The following is a 17,955-nucleotide window of genomic DNA, read 5'->3' as shown; positions in this document are numbered from 1 at the left end:
AGACCAAATTTAATTTTCAGCCCTTCTCTTTGTTTCCATCTACTCTTCATTTTCCTCCTTTCTGTCTCTTTGCTGATCCCTTATACTGACCTTTATTTTTAATAATCCCTTTCTGCCCTCCTTCCCCTATAACCACACCCATCCTTTGCTCTCTCCGGGACTAATTAACACATCAACAGATTCGAGTTGCTCTTTGCTTTCACCTAGACAGAGCAGAATCAGCAGTTACTTTGTCTTTACCTCCCTTTCTAGCCCAGCTTCGCTGTTCTGCATGTGAAGAAGAAATACTACGAGCCAAGCACTAGTCTCCCGTCTGCCTCGCAGATGCTCAGCAGGAGCAGAGGCACAGCCTGTACTGTGCCACTTTTGTATACTACTGTTCCTTGGGTTTATGGCTGTTTTTGCAAAAACACACTTTGCTGCACTCTGGTTCTGCAGGGCCTAGGCTGTTTTCAATGGTTAGAAGGTCAACACAAAGCTGATTCCAACAGTCTCTTTCTTTGGGAATGGTTTGTGAAGGAAAGCAGTAAGGAGGAAACGACCTTTGAGCAAGATGTATGCAGCTACCAGTAATACAACATTCTAGGATCATTTAAGCTTTTATGTTTAGCATCATCTAATGTAAATGCATAAGAGCTGGTTACTGATACAAGAGAAAACTGCACATCATTACACTACTTAATATAATTCCAGAAAATTTCAGACTCAATTTCAAGTCAACTGGCAGTATACCATGCCTCAGAAAAGAAGGATCTTCAGAAGAGACATTCTGAAGTTATAGCTGCAGAGCTTGGTACAGCATTGACTTGCGCTTTACGAATCCCTTAAGACTTCTCACAGTTACCACCGGTCCTTCTTTTTTGCCAGCATCTCAGAGTTTCTTAGGCAAGACACACAACACTGGAAAGTCTGATTGCTTTTACTAGAAGACACAGGTGGGCAAATAAGATATACTTTATGTATTTGTAGCAGATTGACAACTGCAGAGGTCTGTCCTTGTCTATCATGAGAGTTTGTAACACAGCTGTATCCAGTGGAGGTGCATGAATACCTCATCTAACAACTGTTATTCAAGATGGATCTTTCCAGTATGAAAAGATTTCTGTGTATTTGTTGCTGGAAGTTGGGGTTTTGTATTTTTCCTCAGAATAGATTCATTCAAGTAACTGGTTTTGCCTTCCTTTAAAAAGGTTTTTCCTGCTACCTTGGCCCCTAGAGGACACCCTGAAAAAGCTTTTTGGCCTCAGATTTGCTGTTACATTGAAAGACAATGTGTAGGAGCAAATTGTCAATTATTTAGCTGTTCCCCTGAAAGGCAAGCACATGCACACCTTTTCAGTTCACAACTGTCCTTGCACATGGAAACTTCTATGAAGTCAGTATTTCTGGCTCCAAACACAGCACCTTCCCCTTTATTGAACAGGGCATCTGACCCATCTGGACACTCCTTGGTAATGCTCTAGCAATATGTCTTAGTATGTTTCAGCTCCCAATTACTTTACAATAAGCTGGAGGCATGACAAAATTGCAGCCAGGAAACAGAAGATGCTTTTACCCAGCTACATTTATTACATGCTTTGATTACTACGGACATCACTGTGCTCTCCAAGAGCTAAGCATACAGACAAAAGCAGATATGTCCAGGATAATACACTGTTACAGAAGCAAACAAATCTCACCATCTTAAGCAAGGAACACCTCAAACACTTTCTAGAAAGCTAGTTTTGGGGTTTTTTTACATTATGAAAGTAAAAACACTTCACTTTTTTTTTAAAATGTTACGTTTACATAAAAAGAGAATATATATATCAGTAGGCAGCAGCTGAAATAAAGGATTCTGGTTCATCTACAGTTCTCACTATCCTAGTAGTCAGAATGAGATATAGACAGGTACATGACATATTTACTCTGAATTGTACTTGGAAGTATTGCATTGGTGTTTAAGCCTTTCAGGAAAAAAAACCAACAAAAACAACAAAAAAGCTTCTCTGTTGGACCACTTGCATTAAGAGCTTCCTCACTGAAAAGCTGCCCTGCTTCCTGTCATAGGGGGTCTCTGATTCCCACCTGTAGTGTAAGTTTCTTGGCCTACTTGTATCTTCTATTTAAAACAGATATATCATGTCAGTGAAAGTGTTCTTCTCATCCTTCTCCTCTCTCTCTTCCCCCTTTCCTTCTCCTCTTTTCTTTCTTTCCAAATAAACACTATCTAGTTTTCCCACAAAAGCCTTGTCCACCTCAAACCATGATAATCATCGCTCTGTGAGTGTATATCTTTTTATATTCTTGCTCTTTCACAGTAGAAGTTTCACTTCAAGATGGCTCTCAGTTTTGCTGATGTTAGTGTGTAGCCAATAAATTGGTTATATTAATAAACTAGAACAAAACAAATCAGAACTCCATGTTTTCCAATATTAAATGGTGAGATAAAAAGCATACCAATGAATCTGGACTCGTACACAGAAAAAATCCCATGCTAGCTGTGGCTGTATAAGCAAGCGTATGCATTTCCTCAGAATATTGATCATTAGTGGAAAACAGCTCAATAGCTGTGTTATGTCTTGCAACCTATTCATCGGCACTGGCATTCTAAGAGGACAGGCTTGATCAATATCTACCATTTGAGTTCATGGGCACATTATTGCAAAATTGATTATGGGTAAAACTCAAGGCAATTGTTTTATGAAACACGTGTGGGTTCTGGTTTTTAAATGCTCTCACTATTAAGCTGCAGTTAAAGAGTATAAATGGTGAACAAACAAATCTTGCAATCACTGTGGTTAAACTGGAGCAATGTTTTCCTGCCTTACTTTTGCCGTTGCATGACAGATAGCATTGACCTGTAATCTAACTTGGGATTCTGTCTCTGAAACGAAGTCTTTTCTGTGATGCCATCAAATGCAATAAACTGATATTTGTAATAGTATCAGTTTTAATGAATTATATTTTACTTCCATGTAGATTTCTAACTGTTGAATTAAGGGATTACCAGATAATTAGAAACTGGGTTGTAAGTGTTGAAATTTGCAATAGATTTTTAATGATTTAGCCTAGTAAACCACAGTCAAAAGTTGCACTAAAGGAAAAAAAAAAATAAATTCAGGTCCATATAGTTAAATGTTATTAAACGCATTTTTCCAAAAAACGTTTGGGGTTAAAATCAATATAGACTAACGAGAATGAAACTACCTTAAAATAGCAGCCATGATGGTCTGTAGAAATGCCACACTTTCTTCCCTAAAATAAGGTTTAGAGACCTGTGTGCCCTATTCCTGATTCCAGGGTGAAGGGCAGCATTGAGCCACTCAAAGATACCACACAGCTACTAAGTACTAATGCTCAAGTCAAAAAAATCAGATTGAGAGGATGCAATTCATGTTGACAGAGAAAATAGCCATGTTTTCTTATAATACAGAATGAATAAACTTATTAAAAAAAATAAGACAGTTGACCATGCGGGTATACACATTCTTTTCCTCCAGCCAATACTCACACATACAGACATACATGCATCATGTAGTAGCCTACTTTAAGATGAAGAAAAGTAAACACATCCATGCACTATTGCATTAGATAATTTAAGCATAGTTCTGCATCATTATAAAGAGGTCAATGGAAAGTGTATTTGTGTATTTAAATACAACACCGTCCTGACTATAATGGCTGAAGTGTTGTTGAGTTCTACAACTCAGGTATTACAGACCTCTTCATGGAAACATACTCAGTTTCAGTTGCTCAATGACAAAAATAATATGCCATATCAAAGTATAAAAAGGAAGTGAATTTACCAAGCTTAAACAGTGCACCAGTAGTACAGGACAACTGATCATGAATTAGATGGTACTTAAATATCTACTAAATCCTTAGAAAGCTACTTGAAATAGATTTAAAAAAAAAAAATAATAAAAAGATGGAAAAAAACCCCTTACGTAAGGAATCAATAAAACACAGAGAAATAAAATCTATGAGTCATATAAAAACAGACATTTCCATCAATGCCACATTTTTCAGGAAAGAAATTATTAATATACTAAGAAGCACAAAAGCATTTCTACAAATTGTAGAACCATTAACACAAACACATTCTTAAGCATACTCTGCAGCTACATTTAACTCAAGCTACTTTTTTCCATTCTGCATTACCCTGGAACAATATATTTCAAATTTCTGCATGCATAAATCATTTGTATGTGTAACAGCTGCGCTGCATGTAATATAAAACTTAGATATGTACTATGCTTTACAATGTTGGATATTCTTTGCTTGAATTCTCTGCACTTCCTGAACAATGCCTCACATTTCCTCTCTTTGTCAGTATTAATGCATATAACTGTTTTAGAATAGATTGTTTCACTTCAGTATGTTTGGCTTACAGCACAGTTTACCATGTGCCTAATCCTCCAGTGTTATAAAATCATAGAATGGTTTGCGACGAAAAGGACCATAAAGATCCTCTAGCTCCAACCCCTTCATCTAAACATAATCGAACAAGTTTAGACTCAGGATTTCTAATCCATACTTAACATTACTGCTGAAAAACAATTACAAGCCAACACACACTTTATGACACATTATGACAATTTCTTTGGTACGTAAGAGTTCCTTATCAAAGTTAAAATGTGAATCCATTGCCACAGCACCAGGAGGCTGGTTTTATGTCTGGTATAAAACAAAAAACATGTTATTTTCCCCTCAAGCATGCTAGAAAAAGCAGGGCTGTCTAAAACCTTCATGTCACATATAGTCATAAGGATGCAGCAATGCTAACATGAAATACGTTACTAGAAGGATGACATACCATTCAGCTATAACTGACTTAAAGTAAACATCAGGCATTTGGGGGGGTGGGGGGTGGGGGTGGAACCCAGGAATCATAGCTGCCATTGCCAATTGGAAAAGAAAGCCATAACAGCCTACCTGAGACAAGCGAGACTGTGTCTTTCTCCCATGAGACAACAGTGATGTATGCCTCCACAGAGGAGGGGATAATGCACTTGAACACTGCTACATTGCCTCTCATGGCTTTCTGGTCCTCCACACGGACTGTATAGGGTTCCCGTAAAACTGAAGACAGAAGAAGATGTTTCATTAAACAACTCATAATCACACATCTCACCCACTTCCTCAGTTAGCCTTGCAAAGTTGCCCCAAGAAGGTTACTCAGGTTGTGAATTATTTTGCAAAGTAATATGAAAGAAATCCCACATCTTTTCATTTCCTCAAAATCTGCATTTCACCATATTTCTGTGTTCTTCCCCTACCTAATTCTAAGGGCAAGGAGAAAGGCTTCTGTAAGAATTGAATATTTATATGGGTAGATGGTGTTATGTCTCCTGTTACTTGTCTTGTTTCTCATGCCACGTTTCCCGTCGCAAATTGTTTTCTGCTCTATCAGAGGGTACAAAGTACATACAAGTACTGCGTGCAAATTAGACATCCAGAGGGTAGAAGAGAAGGTCAGTGTCATTTAGGATTTTGAAGAAGTGAGAACCAAAGGAGAAAAATCGATGGAGGTGACAGCCAGAGAAAAAGCAAGGTGTCTCAGAAACACAGAGAAATGATAGCAGGTAAGGTAAGAGCTACATCCAATTGACCAGCACCACAAGAAATAGATTAATGGTAAGAAACCAGAAACTATAAATCAGAGTTGTATTAAAAAACAGCATGGGGGCACTTAGACCCACAATATGATTTGTGTAGCATCTGGAAGAAATAATTTAATGGACAAAGAGGAAAAAGAACAGCTGCAGAAACCTTTCACATCAAACTAATATTGCTGGGATGAAATGAAGTTGCATTGGGTAGGAGAAGGGAAATAAGGAAGCTCCTGGCTCTGAAAAAACTCAATGAAGAATGAGGGGTGAAAAATCCTATGAGCAACAATTAATGGAGAAGGTGGTAGAGCAGAGAAGAAACAGATTTTGTCTACTACAGCCAGTAAGTGGGTAAGACAAGAAGGACAAGCAGCAACATAGACTTTTCACAGAACCATAAGGTCAAGGGGCAAAATAAGAAATCAACTCAGGCAACAGTTACATATCTTGAGGTGGTGAGCAAAGTTATACATCTTGAAGAGACAAACAGTTTCAATGAAGAGAGGGATGAATGCATTGGAAAATGGCATGTGTGTCTGAGGCATGTATATGCCTGAGGGTAAAAGTTATTGGGCAGAACAACCCCAGTGCAGCAGTGTAACCAAGCCAGCAATGCTGAATTGCCACATTACGGTGACATTTCCTGCCTGCATATCCTGCCCACAAACATACACCAAGCTTTAATAAATACGTCTAACCACACTGATTCTAGACTGAAGAATCAGTAAATCCTTTGCATAGTTTACAAAAGTATTTTTGTACACCAGAAGCACTGGAATTTCTAAATGTCAGCCCCGCTTCCAGTGTATTTCAAGAAAAAGAAAGGCAGAGTACTGGAACGTAACTGTAGTTTTCACAAATGCAAACAGCATCGGGTTTTCAGGTCCAGTGCTACCATTGCAAAAAGGAAGACTGAGGTTCAGCATCCCAAACAAGACTGCAGCAATGTAACATCAGGAACCCAAACCAAAAGTAAATAAATTAATTATAAATTAAGTATTTTTTTAAAAATCAAAACAAATCAATTTTCTATAAGATAGACATTGCTAGTTTTTTAAAAAGTCAATAATTTATTTTTAATCAAAGGTTAAGCTTCTTAACCCCTATTATAAGTGCTGAACTGGTATGACAAGCAACTTTAAAGCAGCAGCTTTACAACACTAGCTGCCCTGTGATGAAGCAGCCCCCTAATCTTATTCTACACTGGAGGGAATGGAACATAGATCATCTTAATGAGGCTGACTTTTGTCTAATGCTCATGCTTCAGCCATTACTTACAGAAAAGGCTTGTTAGCAGCAATATCCTAGCACGCTATTAAGACTATTTCTATTTTTACAGAACCATTGACAGTTTTGAAAATCTGCCCTGTTGATCATTTCCATAAAAGCAAACACATGTGGGGCACAACAACTGGAAAGAGGTTTATTCATTTCCTTGCTTAAAAAGTTTACATTATTGTGATTTCAGAAGCCCCTCAGTTTTTTCTAGATCATAGATAATTTTAATTTATTTTTTTTTTAATCCCAGGTCCCTGCATCATGAATTTATATGAGAATTTCAGCCTTTGCTAAAAAGATATATTCTTCCCTGCTGAGATTGCACAGGAAAGCTTGAAGATGAAATGGAGATATTGGGACCAGCCTGGAAGAGGATTGTGTTTGAGTGTCTAGGTGTGGGGGTTATAGTTTTTTGTAGGTTGGGGATGTGTGTTGCATTAGGTGCAAAATTACAGGCATAACCACAATTACAATCATCTGTGAGCTGGAATCCTTGTATCTGCTACCCATAACCTCGGTGAAGTAGGTATATGAGCTTCAGACTTCCTCAAGCCAACTGTGAGAATAGGTAGAGCGATATTATTCTTTATATAACTGTACTATGATCTGATGCTCCATTGATTGCTTCTATATTCCTAGGAAATCCTATTGCTATTGGAGAGCACTGGAAGGAGGAGGAGATGGAGAAGAAAAGAGACTAGAAAAGCCTCCTCCCAAAATTGTGCTAATTAGGCCCAATCTGAAACTGTGTACAGATTTCACATGAACAGAAACGTAATTGAAAGTTACACACAAAGTTTATCGCTTTGTATTTGAGCAACAAAGGTTTTATCATCCGAATGTAAAATACACTTACTGCTATACACAGAAGACTGTCAAAAACTGTATTTTCCTATGATTGGAGGACTACACAGGCCTTTGGAAAAAATACTAACAGCTATTGTCTGCCATTGGGCACAGTGATAGCTCTGACATACAATACCAGTTCATATGAAGGAAGGGGATTTGCTTAACTTGTTAACCAAACCTCATATTAACTGAGAGATTGAATCATATGGAACAATGAATGAATCGGGGGCAAAAGGCTAAAAAGGGAAGGAAAAAAGGAGAAAGGGACATTTCTGACTTGGCTGAAAAGAGTCATCAGTTTATGAGTCAAGCAGATACAGCCACCTACTGCAAAGCCTTTTTTTTTCAGGTCTTTCTTTGATTTGTGAAGTTCATTTCTCAAGCAGAGAAGGACTTCTTTTGGGTTTCCATGGATAAAAGGGTCAATGCTGAGCAACAGACCCAGCTTCATTCTGTCATCCACATCATATGCTTTTACAACTAAATGAACACCAGTTCAGAGCCTTAGCTAGCAACGTTGCAAGTTTTAACCTCCCCTACACTACCATATCAGTTTATCTAATAAACAAGAAAACTGGAAACTAATACTGCAAATATGCTGATCAAAAGATGGTCGAAATTGAGATACATTAACAAATCCACAAAGGACAATAATATTGTGTCCTCTCCAAATACAATTCTGCCAGACAACTTGTCCACAAATCCATTAAAGTAAAACCAAAAGCACAAAACCCAGAACGGAGTTCAAAACATCAAGTCGGTTACTATGCATTCTTATGAATCTTTGGTATGCAAATTTTTTTGATTTGTGGACAACTAAACATTTGCAGAAGCAGTATGCACCATTATTGAAAATCCACGTACACATAACGTGAACTTTCTTCTACTAGTCACTTCTTACGCAAAAAAGAAAACCCATTTTTCCAGACTAAAATTTTAGTAAGACACATGAATTTCATGGAAACCTGTATTTTATTCATCTTCTAATTGTCTACAAACTACAGATCTCTATGCTAATTTATCATTAAGAAAAGAATACATTCTCTTATTTAAAGAGAGTTGTGGACAAATTACTTGCCAATTGTTCAGTTTTCCCTACGTAACTCCTGAGAAGGCATATCTCCAAAAGGAAAGATACGAAAAGACTAGCATAGTTCCAACAACAACAAAGAGGTTATGAGGATTTGCATTAGCCAAGGGTCAGCTCCCAGACTAGCTTTTGTTTGTTTGTTTGAATATTTTAATTAACTGAAGAGGATAGACAAGACCTTCAAAAACTATGCAATCATGTGTTTATGTGTTGTAACAAAAGGCCTGATTTTGATCCCACTCTAATTCTCCACTGGCTGACCAAAACTGCACACAGTCAGTATAGAAAACAGATGCAAAACCATTATGCTCATTTGCATCTTTTAGCTTAAAATGAAAGCATTGCGTATGGACCAACATCAGTTGCTGAATCGTTACACAGGAGACAAGTTTCTCTCTCAAAACAAAGCACAAATGAATACAAGCAAATCAGAAAGGATGCGATTAGGCAAGCATTCCTCTTTTCTTCCAGCCCCTACACAAAATCTAAACACTGCATCTTTTTCTCTCCCAGCTCTTTAATAAGTAAGTATGGTCTGATTAATGATTTCATTATTAGTTCCTTTTTCCTTATATTTGTGCAGAAGTTCAACTTATTATGATCTTTGGAAAAATTAACTTTTCAGCACCAAAATAATCCAAATCGGGGGGGGAGAGGGAAGAATCCCCTATTTTATTTAATATTGTGAAGAGTTCAGAGGTTACACCTCTGGCCCATCTTTGATTCAAAGCTGCTGCTACTATTCGTCTGAAACACCCAAGCTTCCTCCCTCCTCAAGCCTGTTTGAACCCAATAAAAGGCTATACTTACCGGCCTTAATGTGAACATCCTGACTTCTGATTTTCCCTGAAGGATTTTCAGCTGTGCAATAGTAAGTGTTATCATGGATTAAGTTATTAAAGCTTGAAGGAGGGAAGGGGAAAATTTGGAGAGTGCCATTGGGGTGGACGTGGCGGATCCCTGGGACATCGTAGATCTCCTCGCCCGTTGCTAGGTACCATCTGAGCGTCACAGGGGGGATCCCTGCTGCTGGACAGGGTACCAATGTCCCTGTGGTGCTAGCAAACACTACCTCTTGCAGAGATGCATTGACAAAATATAGACTGGCGTGTAGATCTTCACTGAAAACTGTAAGACAAAAAAGAAAAAGAACAGACCTTGAAAACTTAAGAAATTGCAGCTACACAAACCAATTTGACTGTTATTTGCCACAAGATCAAACACAATGCCTAGGGAAGGTAATCAAAACATCAGGATGCTAACGCAATCTCTAATAAAATGTTTCTCATTTTAGAAGAAAACATCACCAGATTAAACACACTAAGTGGTCTACATCCAAAAGTAAAATGGGAAATCCCTTTCTTTGCAAACTGAAACAGATCTGATAGTTATTGCATTTGCTGATGCAGCATTCTTTGTAAGGCCAGCAAAAATCCAGCAGTAATCTACTTCCATGAAATCTCTAGCAACTAAATTTCCACCTGGAACACAGGCAGTTTCTGTTAGCGTTTATAAATGTATTTTTACAGTCTTTCCATGGCGAAATGATTTATAAAGTAATAAAAGAACTGAACAACCAATGAAAAAAATCCCCATAATTCCTTAATAATAATACGTATCCATACTTAATACAGATATAACTTAACAAATACATTAGATACTTTGTTCAGGTCTTTCTAACAAAGACCTATAAACCCAGGCACAAAGCATGCTTATGGTGATCTTGGTTCTTCCATCCATGTGACTATAGTCCCACTCCCAACCTTTAACCCCAGATTCCGTAACATTGGAAAAAAAAGTCAGTATTGGTCAGAGCACAAGATGAGCTCTCGTTCTTCTGAACACTTCTGCCCTAGGCTATTCAGCTATCACCCCGAGGGCTTGAAGGCTCCAGGTGGCTTGAAGGTTCCCCAATGTTTCATCCAAAATACCTTCCTAACCCACTCTGTCTGAGGGTATATCAGCATAAAGCATACTTTTTACTTTCCAGTGAACAGTAGGAGACATTACCAATACCACCACTCTGCTGCGCATTTGCCTATACTGCTGACTTGTAAAAAATCCTGCCAATTGTGCTTGACACAAACACAGAAACGCATATTTCACTGCATCCTGAATACAGTAGATGCTGACACGATTTTCTAAAGCAAGTCCGGTAAGGAGTAAGTTTTTGAAAAGGTAACCATAGGGCAGCAAGCCCAAATGAGCATCATTCAGACAGATTTCAAGATTAACTTTCATTTGCACGAGGTGGATGCTATTATCCTGAAGAAATAACTTGCAATCCCAACGTTAAGTCATGAAGTGCCTTGTCTACCTCTGCCACTTAGTCTTATGGCAGCTTGGAGTACAAAATGGATTAATTTTTTCCTTCTCTCTTTTGACATCTTGAGAAGATATAAGCTGGAAAGATAATATCTTCTCAATATTATCTTGGCACTGACCATCAGGATAGACCAGATGAGCAGAACTGGCTCTGGGAATCCCTAAAAAGAAAAATATAAAAAGAAAGCCCCTCCTAAAGCAACAGGGAAAGATGTCTGGCATGCAAGAGGCAGCCAGAAATATGGGCATCACAGAGCAGGATGAAAGGCACTTGGAGATTCTGAAAGAAGACATTTCAGCACTGAAGCTGATAAGACCCCACTTATAAATGAGACAGGTGCTAGTACAGAATAAAGTCCTTCAGAAGAAACAAATTCTTCCTAGTTGGCACAACCCTAGGAGAAACTTGGATATCTGGAAAGAAAAAATAGGCATAATAGGACTAAGCACAGGAAGAAGCAGGGCTGAATAAGATGGTGCCACTTTTACATAATTGCATTTCTAATTATAGTTGTACTTTGAAGCAAGAGATCAGTATTGTTGGTAGCATAATAGAGAACTAAAAAAAATTTTGGCATTGTTCATCTGCTGTACAAGCTGTTCTCTAAAAATACAAGTGAAACAATTAACAGGGCATTTTAATTTCCATTGGCCAACAAGACATTCACATAGAAGTAATAAATACAGCTCACATTTGCCAACTTTTATTGTGCTATACTGCTTCTTAACAGACATTCACATAAAACTAGTAGGTTTGCTGGCTGAGAATAAAGAGGTGAATACCAAATTGCAAATGCCATAAAAATAGAGAATATCGGGAACCATGTTTGACACTACCATAGAATCTAACTTCCTAATCAAAATGCAGCGCAGCTGAACTAGAGACTCATACCAGCAGCACATAACAATGAATTTTTCCAGCTGCTTTGTATCCCCTGTAGAAGCTTTCACTACTTTTGACAAACTTTCTATCCATCAGCCTATACAATGGTGCTTCATTTTAAAACAGCATCTGGTACACATTCATCTTAATGGCAGACACAAACACACTAAGAGCCCTGGAAAATAATTTTAGTGCTATAATACACACAGATATACACAGTACTGACAATCCAGATGCATTTTGTGGTGGAAAACAGTGTGTAAGCTACTTGGATACATTCAACAACAAAAATGGGATTTCAGAATCTTTAATTAAAAAGATATTTCTCTTCAGCATTCCATGGGAAGAAAGTGATTAGTCGAGTAACAGAACAAGCAATATATCAAAACCTAACTGAAACTGAGACAAGTCAAAGACAGTATGTAATTATATATTACTTAATGTTAAAATATGATCCAACTAAACACCATATTTTACAGTAAACAGAAGCAACCTCAGACTAAAAGTTGCAAGGGACAGCAGTAGCGAAAGCTGAGGAGAGCTGTATGTAAGTAACAGTGAAAGAAATACCTGAAGAACCACGGGGGGTGATGGGGGCTAAAAGGTAAGAAAAGAAGGGGAGGGGGGGGGGGCAGGAAAATCACACAGGTTGTTCTACCAACTGCCTCAGTGTTGCTCTGAAACAAGGTTTTTGAAGTATTTTGTCTCCAGAGCAATGGCTAAAACCGTGAGGGCCCAAGCAAAGAGGCACAGGCCTACCGCCGCAGCCTGCTGTGCAAGAGCGGCCTCCGTGGCACCTCCAGGCCAGAGCTGAGGTGCCCTGCGGCTGAGTGACTGCCCTTGGCCTGGACAGAGGTGACATCAGCATTTCCAAAGAGATGATGTCAGTTAGCATTTCAAGGGAATGAAAGTCAAAGACTCCTCCTGAATAAGATTTATTTATTTCTGAAACCAATAATACCCGAGGGAAACAGGAAGAGGTTGGCACCCCAGCAGCACTCAGTGGACTCCGCAACTGAAATGAGAAGGGGACAAATCCTCTGCACCTGCAAGCACCTCAGGGCAATGAGGGGAAGACCTGCGCCCTTAACCATGGGGTTAAAGGAGCACATAAACAGCTTATCAGATCAATAGACACAGGACAACAGACACTGAATCTCAGGTTAGATAGATACCATTGTCTTATGCATACACTTACAATGGGAGGGAGGGAGAAACATTTTTTGCAAGTTTAGTCAAAATTCCCTAGATTCAAGCATATGAAGTGATAAGATGGACTGATAAAGTATAAGAGGTTCCTGCATTTCAGGGGAGACAGTGCAGCCGCATTGTGCCTAGCAAAGTGCTGAATATGTCAGCCAGATAGAAAATTTCTTTTAGCACTTAAGAAATCTATCAAGTAAACTGGTTTATCTCATGACAAGCTGGTGGGTGAGGCTGCAAGTTGATCACACTCAGAAAGTGAGAATGAGCACTGTCTAGGCAGTCCAGGTAGATGTAACCAGACTGGACAGAGACCGGTATAAAGAGCTAGGCTGGGCTTTGCATTTGCTATACCTCTACCTGTTGGCATAGTTTTTTGGATTGGGCTTGTTTTTTTGGATTGTACAGAGGTGACCTTTACTCTCTTCTGGCATGTTACACCTTCCTCCACATCTTCAGGGTGCTGTAGTTCCTACATATATACAGATTGTGGACTTGAAGGTCTTCTATAACAGCCTAGCAAATAACATTCCTGATATTTCTCCCTTTAAGGCTGTTATTTGTTAAGTCCTCATTGTATGTTACACAAGACAGAACAGGCTGAAACTGCTGCTTCACAATGCTACTTTTTACTGGGCAGAAAGAGATGTCACAAAGTCGTAAGAGAAAAGATGCTACATTAACTACCATACTGGATCAGGCTCGGGCTTGCTCTGCGTAGGATCTTGTGTCCTGAAGGATCAGCATCAGCTGCAACAAAGGTGAAAGATGACATGCAAAAGTGAATTGTGAAACTATCTGTCAAAGGGAGATCCTCTTCTTCCCTTCCTCCACTGTTACCTACACCCCACTTCAGACTGCTTCACCTTTAAGAAGCTTTACCATAATGACACCAAAAGTGAAAACTTTCATGGAGCTTGCATGTAACATTAGAAAAATCTGTATCTGTACAACTGTGCCAGAATGCAACGCAGAGGCTTGGTGTTGTACATTTCCTTTTCATCATGTTCTCTTTCATGTTTTAGTAAGTTTAAGGAACATACTTGTTATTTTTGAAGCTGGCTTTTTGTGCCGTGCACTCTTACAAAGCCCGTTTTCCATATTGTGATTGACCGCTTAAAAACCCAGGTTTTCTCTGCAGTTTTTGAAAGAACTGAAGAAACTTTGGGCAATAGACAACTCAACGTATAGAAAAATATTAATAAAATGTCTCTGAACAATGAATTGATACTTACATTTCAACTACCTTCCCTGTCCTTTCCAAAGGCTAAATAATACTCCTGTAATGCTTATGCAAGGGGAAAGTTTGGTCCTAAATGAGTAACAATTTCAAAACAAAGGGAAAATTATTTCTCATCCCTTTGATTAATCAAATCCAGCATGAAATATTTATATAGATAAAATAAAAGATATTAATCAAAGTGAAAGTCTGGAGCAATGAGACCACCGAGATTATTTAGATAAAGTCAAAGTAGAAAAAATAAATTATGTAATTAAGCATTGACTACTCTCCTGCACCACAGCAGGTTTATAGCAATAGCCGTAACTATCTTACAGTGAAACATCAGGTTTGACACAGCCCTGGACATTAATATTTCATGACCTTATCTCCTCAGTGACATTGTGGACATGAACTAGGAACAATCAAGTAGTTTATTTAGATTTAATAGAACATACAAGTTGTCATCTTAAAATTTAAAAATTGGTCATTGTTAAATACCAGCAAGATAAACACAAGAAACCTAGAAGCAAACCCAAGGAATTTAATAAAAACATAAAAATTGAAATTAAAAAAGAATACTATAAAGTCTAAACTTTCCCTCTGTCAGAAATCAGTTATCCAAGAACACTGATTTTTCAGAAAGCTCCCTCCTGGTGCTGACTCTTGCAGTCTGCACTTGGAATTGTAGACACCTGGGATCACTTTGTACCATGACATGACAACACACTCCAGCAGAAGCTGACAGTTGGGAAAATTCACTGCAGGCATCTTTTCACCCACACAAAGCAGGTGCAAAGCAGGATGAGACACATTCCCCTCATCAGTGAAGTGACTAGGATCCCAGGTAGTCTCATCAATGCATCAAGCTTCAAACACATTTTAAGAAAAAAAAAAAAAAAAATCAACAGCCTGCACGCCTTCTGGAGGATGCCTTTTCCTGCGACACCCAAGGCACTGTGCCTAGGTTAGGAGAGCAGCTTTTTTGAGCCTCCTGCACAGCTAACATAAGATGACAAACACAGCTTAGATGCAGTTTAGACATCAATTATCTGGGGCAAATCACTCACTTCACTTGGTCCTCCATCTCTACCACTTAAAGAGATATTAGGACAACTCTCTCAAGGACCTCAGTTAACTGAAGAAGGCTAGCACAGCTACCCCAATAATTTTAGCTTCTGGGTGGATGCTTGCTGTCTACAGTTGCAGGTCCAGGCTTTTTGGCACACGCATTAGTCTAAAAGCATCATATCCTTTGCTAGCCCTCACACTAGCAATTCCACAATACATCTCCCCATTTCAGAAAATTTTAAAACAAGGCTTTTTTTGTGGTTTCGATTTTGCTTTGGTGGGGGACACAGCACATAACAAGCAATAGTAGACTAACAGCAAAGACAATCAAGATGTTTCCCTTCACCCCCAAAAAGGCGTGGGAGAAGAAGAGAGAGGCAGAAAAGACATTATCTGCTAAAGCGGAAGGAAAAGGAAGAAAATGCTGGCAAGACTCATAGCTGGAGTCCAACTCAGCTTGCCTCACACAGGGCACCAATTGTTGCAAAACAAAAAAACAAGTAGACTACAACAAGGTTTTTACCTTCAGTCAGATTCTACTGTCCATACTGTTTCTCCTTCCTCCAGAGGCGAGGCCAGGCCACACCACTCCTCTCCATCCAACCACCCAACCCACAATCCTCAGAGATATTTAACCACTTAGCAGGAAGGAGCTACAGCTGCACATCATCCATGTCAATCAACCCACTGTCTTTGAGGCAAGGCCACAGCTGCATATTATCAATGTTCATCAGCCCACTGCCTTCATTCCTCTATAAAGACTGGCGGAAGTCAGAATGATGCTAAGATTCAAGGAGGCATTTTTAAAGAACCTCCTCAGGATCCCATATCTCATGAGATGTGGTATCAGTGAGACAGCTCCTTTTTCACCAGCCTACAACCAGAATGGGAAGCAAGCAAGGAAACATCATCTTGATCATAACCCTTAAAAGCATACAGCTATTAGGTAGAGTTTCTCCTTGTTTTGAATGCCTTTACAACTTGTTTTATTTAAAGCTATGAAAAAAATTATGCATATCTACAGGAGAATATTCCACTTGACATTGCTAAAATATACATTTGCTTTTTAGAGGTTGAACTTCTCTGTGACATTTTGGGACTCAAATATAACAAAACAATTGAGAAATTTAAAGAACAGAATTTAAGCCCCAATTTCCATATGGCCAGTGAAAAATACTGAAATGCTCGTTACCGGAGGAAAATAAAGTATTGATTATTCATTGTAAGATAAAAGACAAATATTTTGTAAGACAAGTTAATGGAATTCATTAAAACACAATAAAAATAATAAACCCAAAACATTTGTAAGAAAATGGCTGAAGATATCTAAGCAATAAATTACGTTTAAGGAAACTAAATTAACAGAATCACACTACAGGTTTATTACCTCGTCGACATCCAAATAATATAGTATGCTATGATAATCTTTTTTGTACAAACACACACAGAGAACTAATAAATGAAACATTTCAGAGTGCATTTCTGTGTCTTTCAAACAAGTAGCAGAAGCACTACAAATGCAATCACATATATGCAGATTACTCAGTGCAGAACACAGCCAGAGAAAGACAGCCTGGGTCAGTGTTAGGGTGCAATGCCAGCAAGTTTTGTCACTGTCTAGGATGAATCTATTTTTTTCCCCCAAGATTCCACAATGTATCACCATGACAGAAATTTGGGGGGGGGGAGGGGGGAAGCTAGCTAGGTCTTTTCTCCTTTCCTCCATCTCCCCCTGCCAAATTTTAAATCAAAATAATAATAAAAAGGTCTTTATTTTAAAAGAAGAAAAAAGTGATTAGACACATACAAACAATAACATTGTTATCACTACTCAATTATCAAGTAACAGGCTATGCCAAGTGACCTAGAGAAATTACTTCAGCTATTGTGAAAAGATCAGAGTGATGAGGCATTACAATAATCCATCTGTGATCATGTCTCCCTCTAGGGGTTTTATCTAATGATTAACATATAAGGTTGATAAATATTATAAATTTTATAAAAGGTAAGATGAATGCCCTTCTACAATTTTGGCTTTGATTCTGACTCCAGACAGGAATTTCACATGCCCCTCTAAATTGTTAAGGATTGAATATTTCTCTCTCTTTGAGGGAAGGAAGGGTAAAACACAACTCACACAAGGAATGTGTTTCAGGTGGAGGCAAGATAGGTATCTTCAAGAACAGGGAACAGGAAAACAGCGCTAGATAAATATGCTCTGACCAGACACCAAAGTAAGTCTTACCAAAAGGAACTAAAAGAAGGGAAAAAAGAGAAAACAACACTAAAGAGAAATTATAAGAGAATGCTAAAATCAACACAAAATAGCTTTAATATGGAAAACAAAATAAAATCAATTGCACAAACTGATTTGAGATTACAAATATAATTAACAAAAAGATGAGTAAATTAAACTGTTACACTAGTAAAAATAAAAGTACCA

General features: G+C 38.3%; 1 protein-coding gene across 3 annotated transcripts in view; it reads right to left on the bottom strand.

Moving 5' to 3' along the window:
• DSCAM (DS cell adhesion molecule) overlaps positions 1-17,955 on the bottom strand; it is a 470,739-nt gene that overhangs the window by 387,605 nt on the left and 65,179 nt on the right. For all 3 annotated transcript variants that reach the window (XM_055802405.1, XM_055802404.1, XM_055802403.1), the window contains exons 2-3: positions 9,622-9,939; positions 4,918-5,064 (exon numbers count right to left, since the gene is read on the bottom strand). In XM_055802405.1, the coding sequence (XP_055658380.1) occupies positions 4,918-5,064; positions 9,622-9,939 (465 nt within the window). The remainder of the gene's footprint in view (positions 1-4,917; positions 5,065-9,621; positions 9,940-17,955) is intronic.

This window comes from Falco peregrinus, chromosome 4 (genome assembly GCF_023634155.1).
Source record: "Falco peregrinus isolate bFalPer1 chromosome 4, bFalPer1.pri, whole genome shotgun sequence".
Classification (NCBI taxonomy): domain Eukaryota; kingdom Metazoa; phylum Chordata; class Aves; order Falconiformes; family Falconidae; genus Falco; species Falco peregrinus.
The sequence above is the reverse complement of the archived record's forward strand: the minus strand, read 5'-3'. Positions and strand labels throughout refer to the sequence as shown.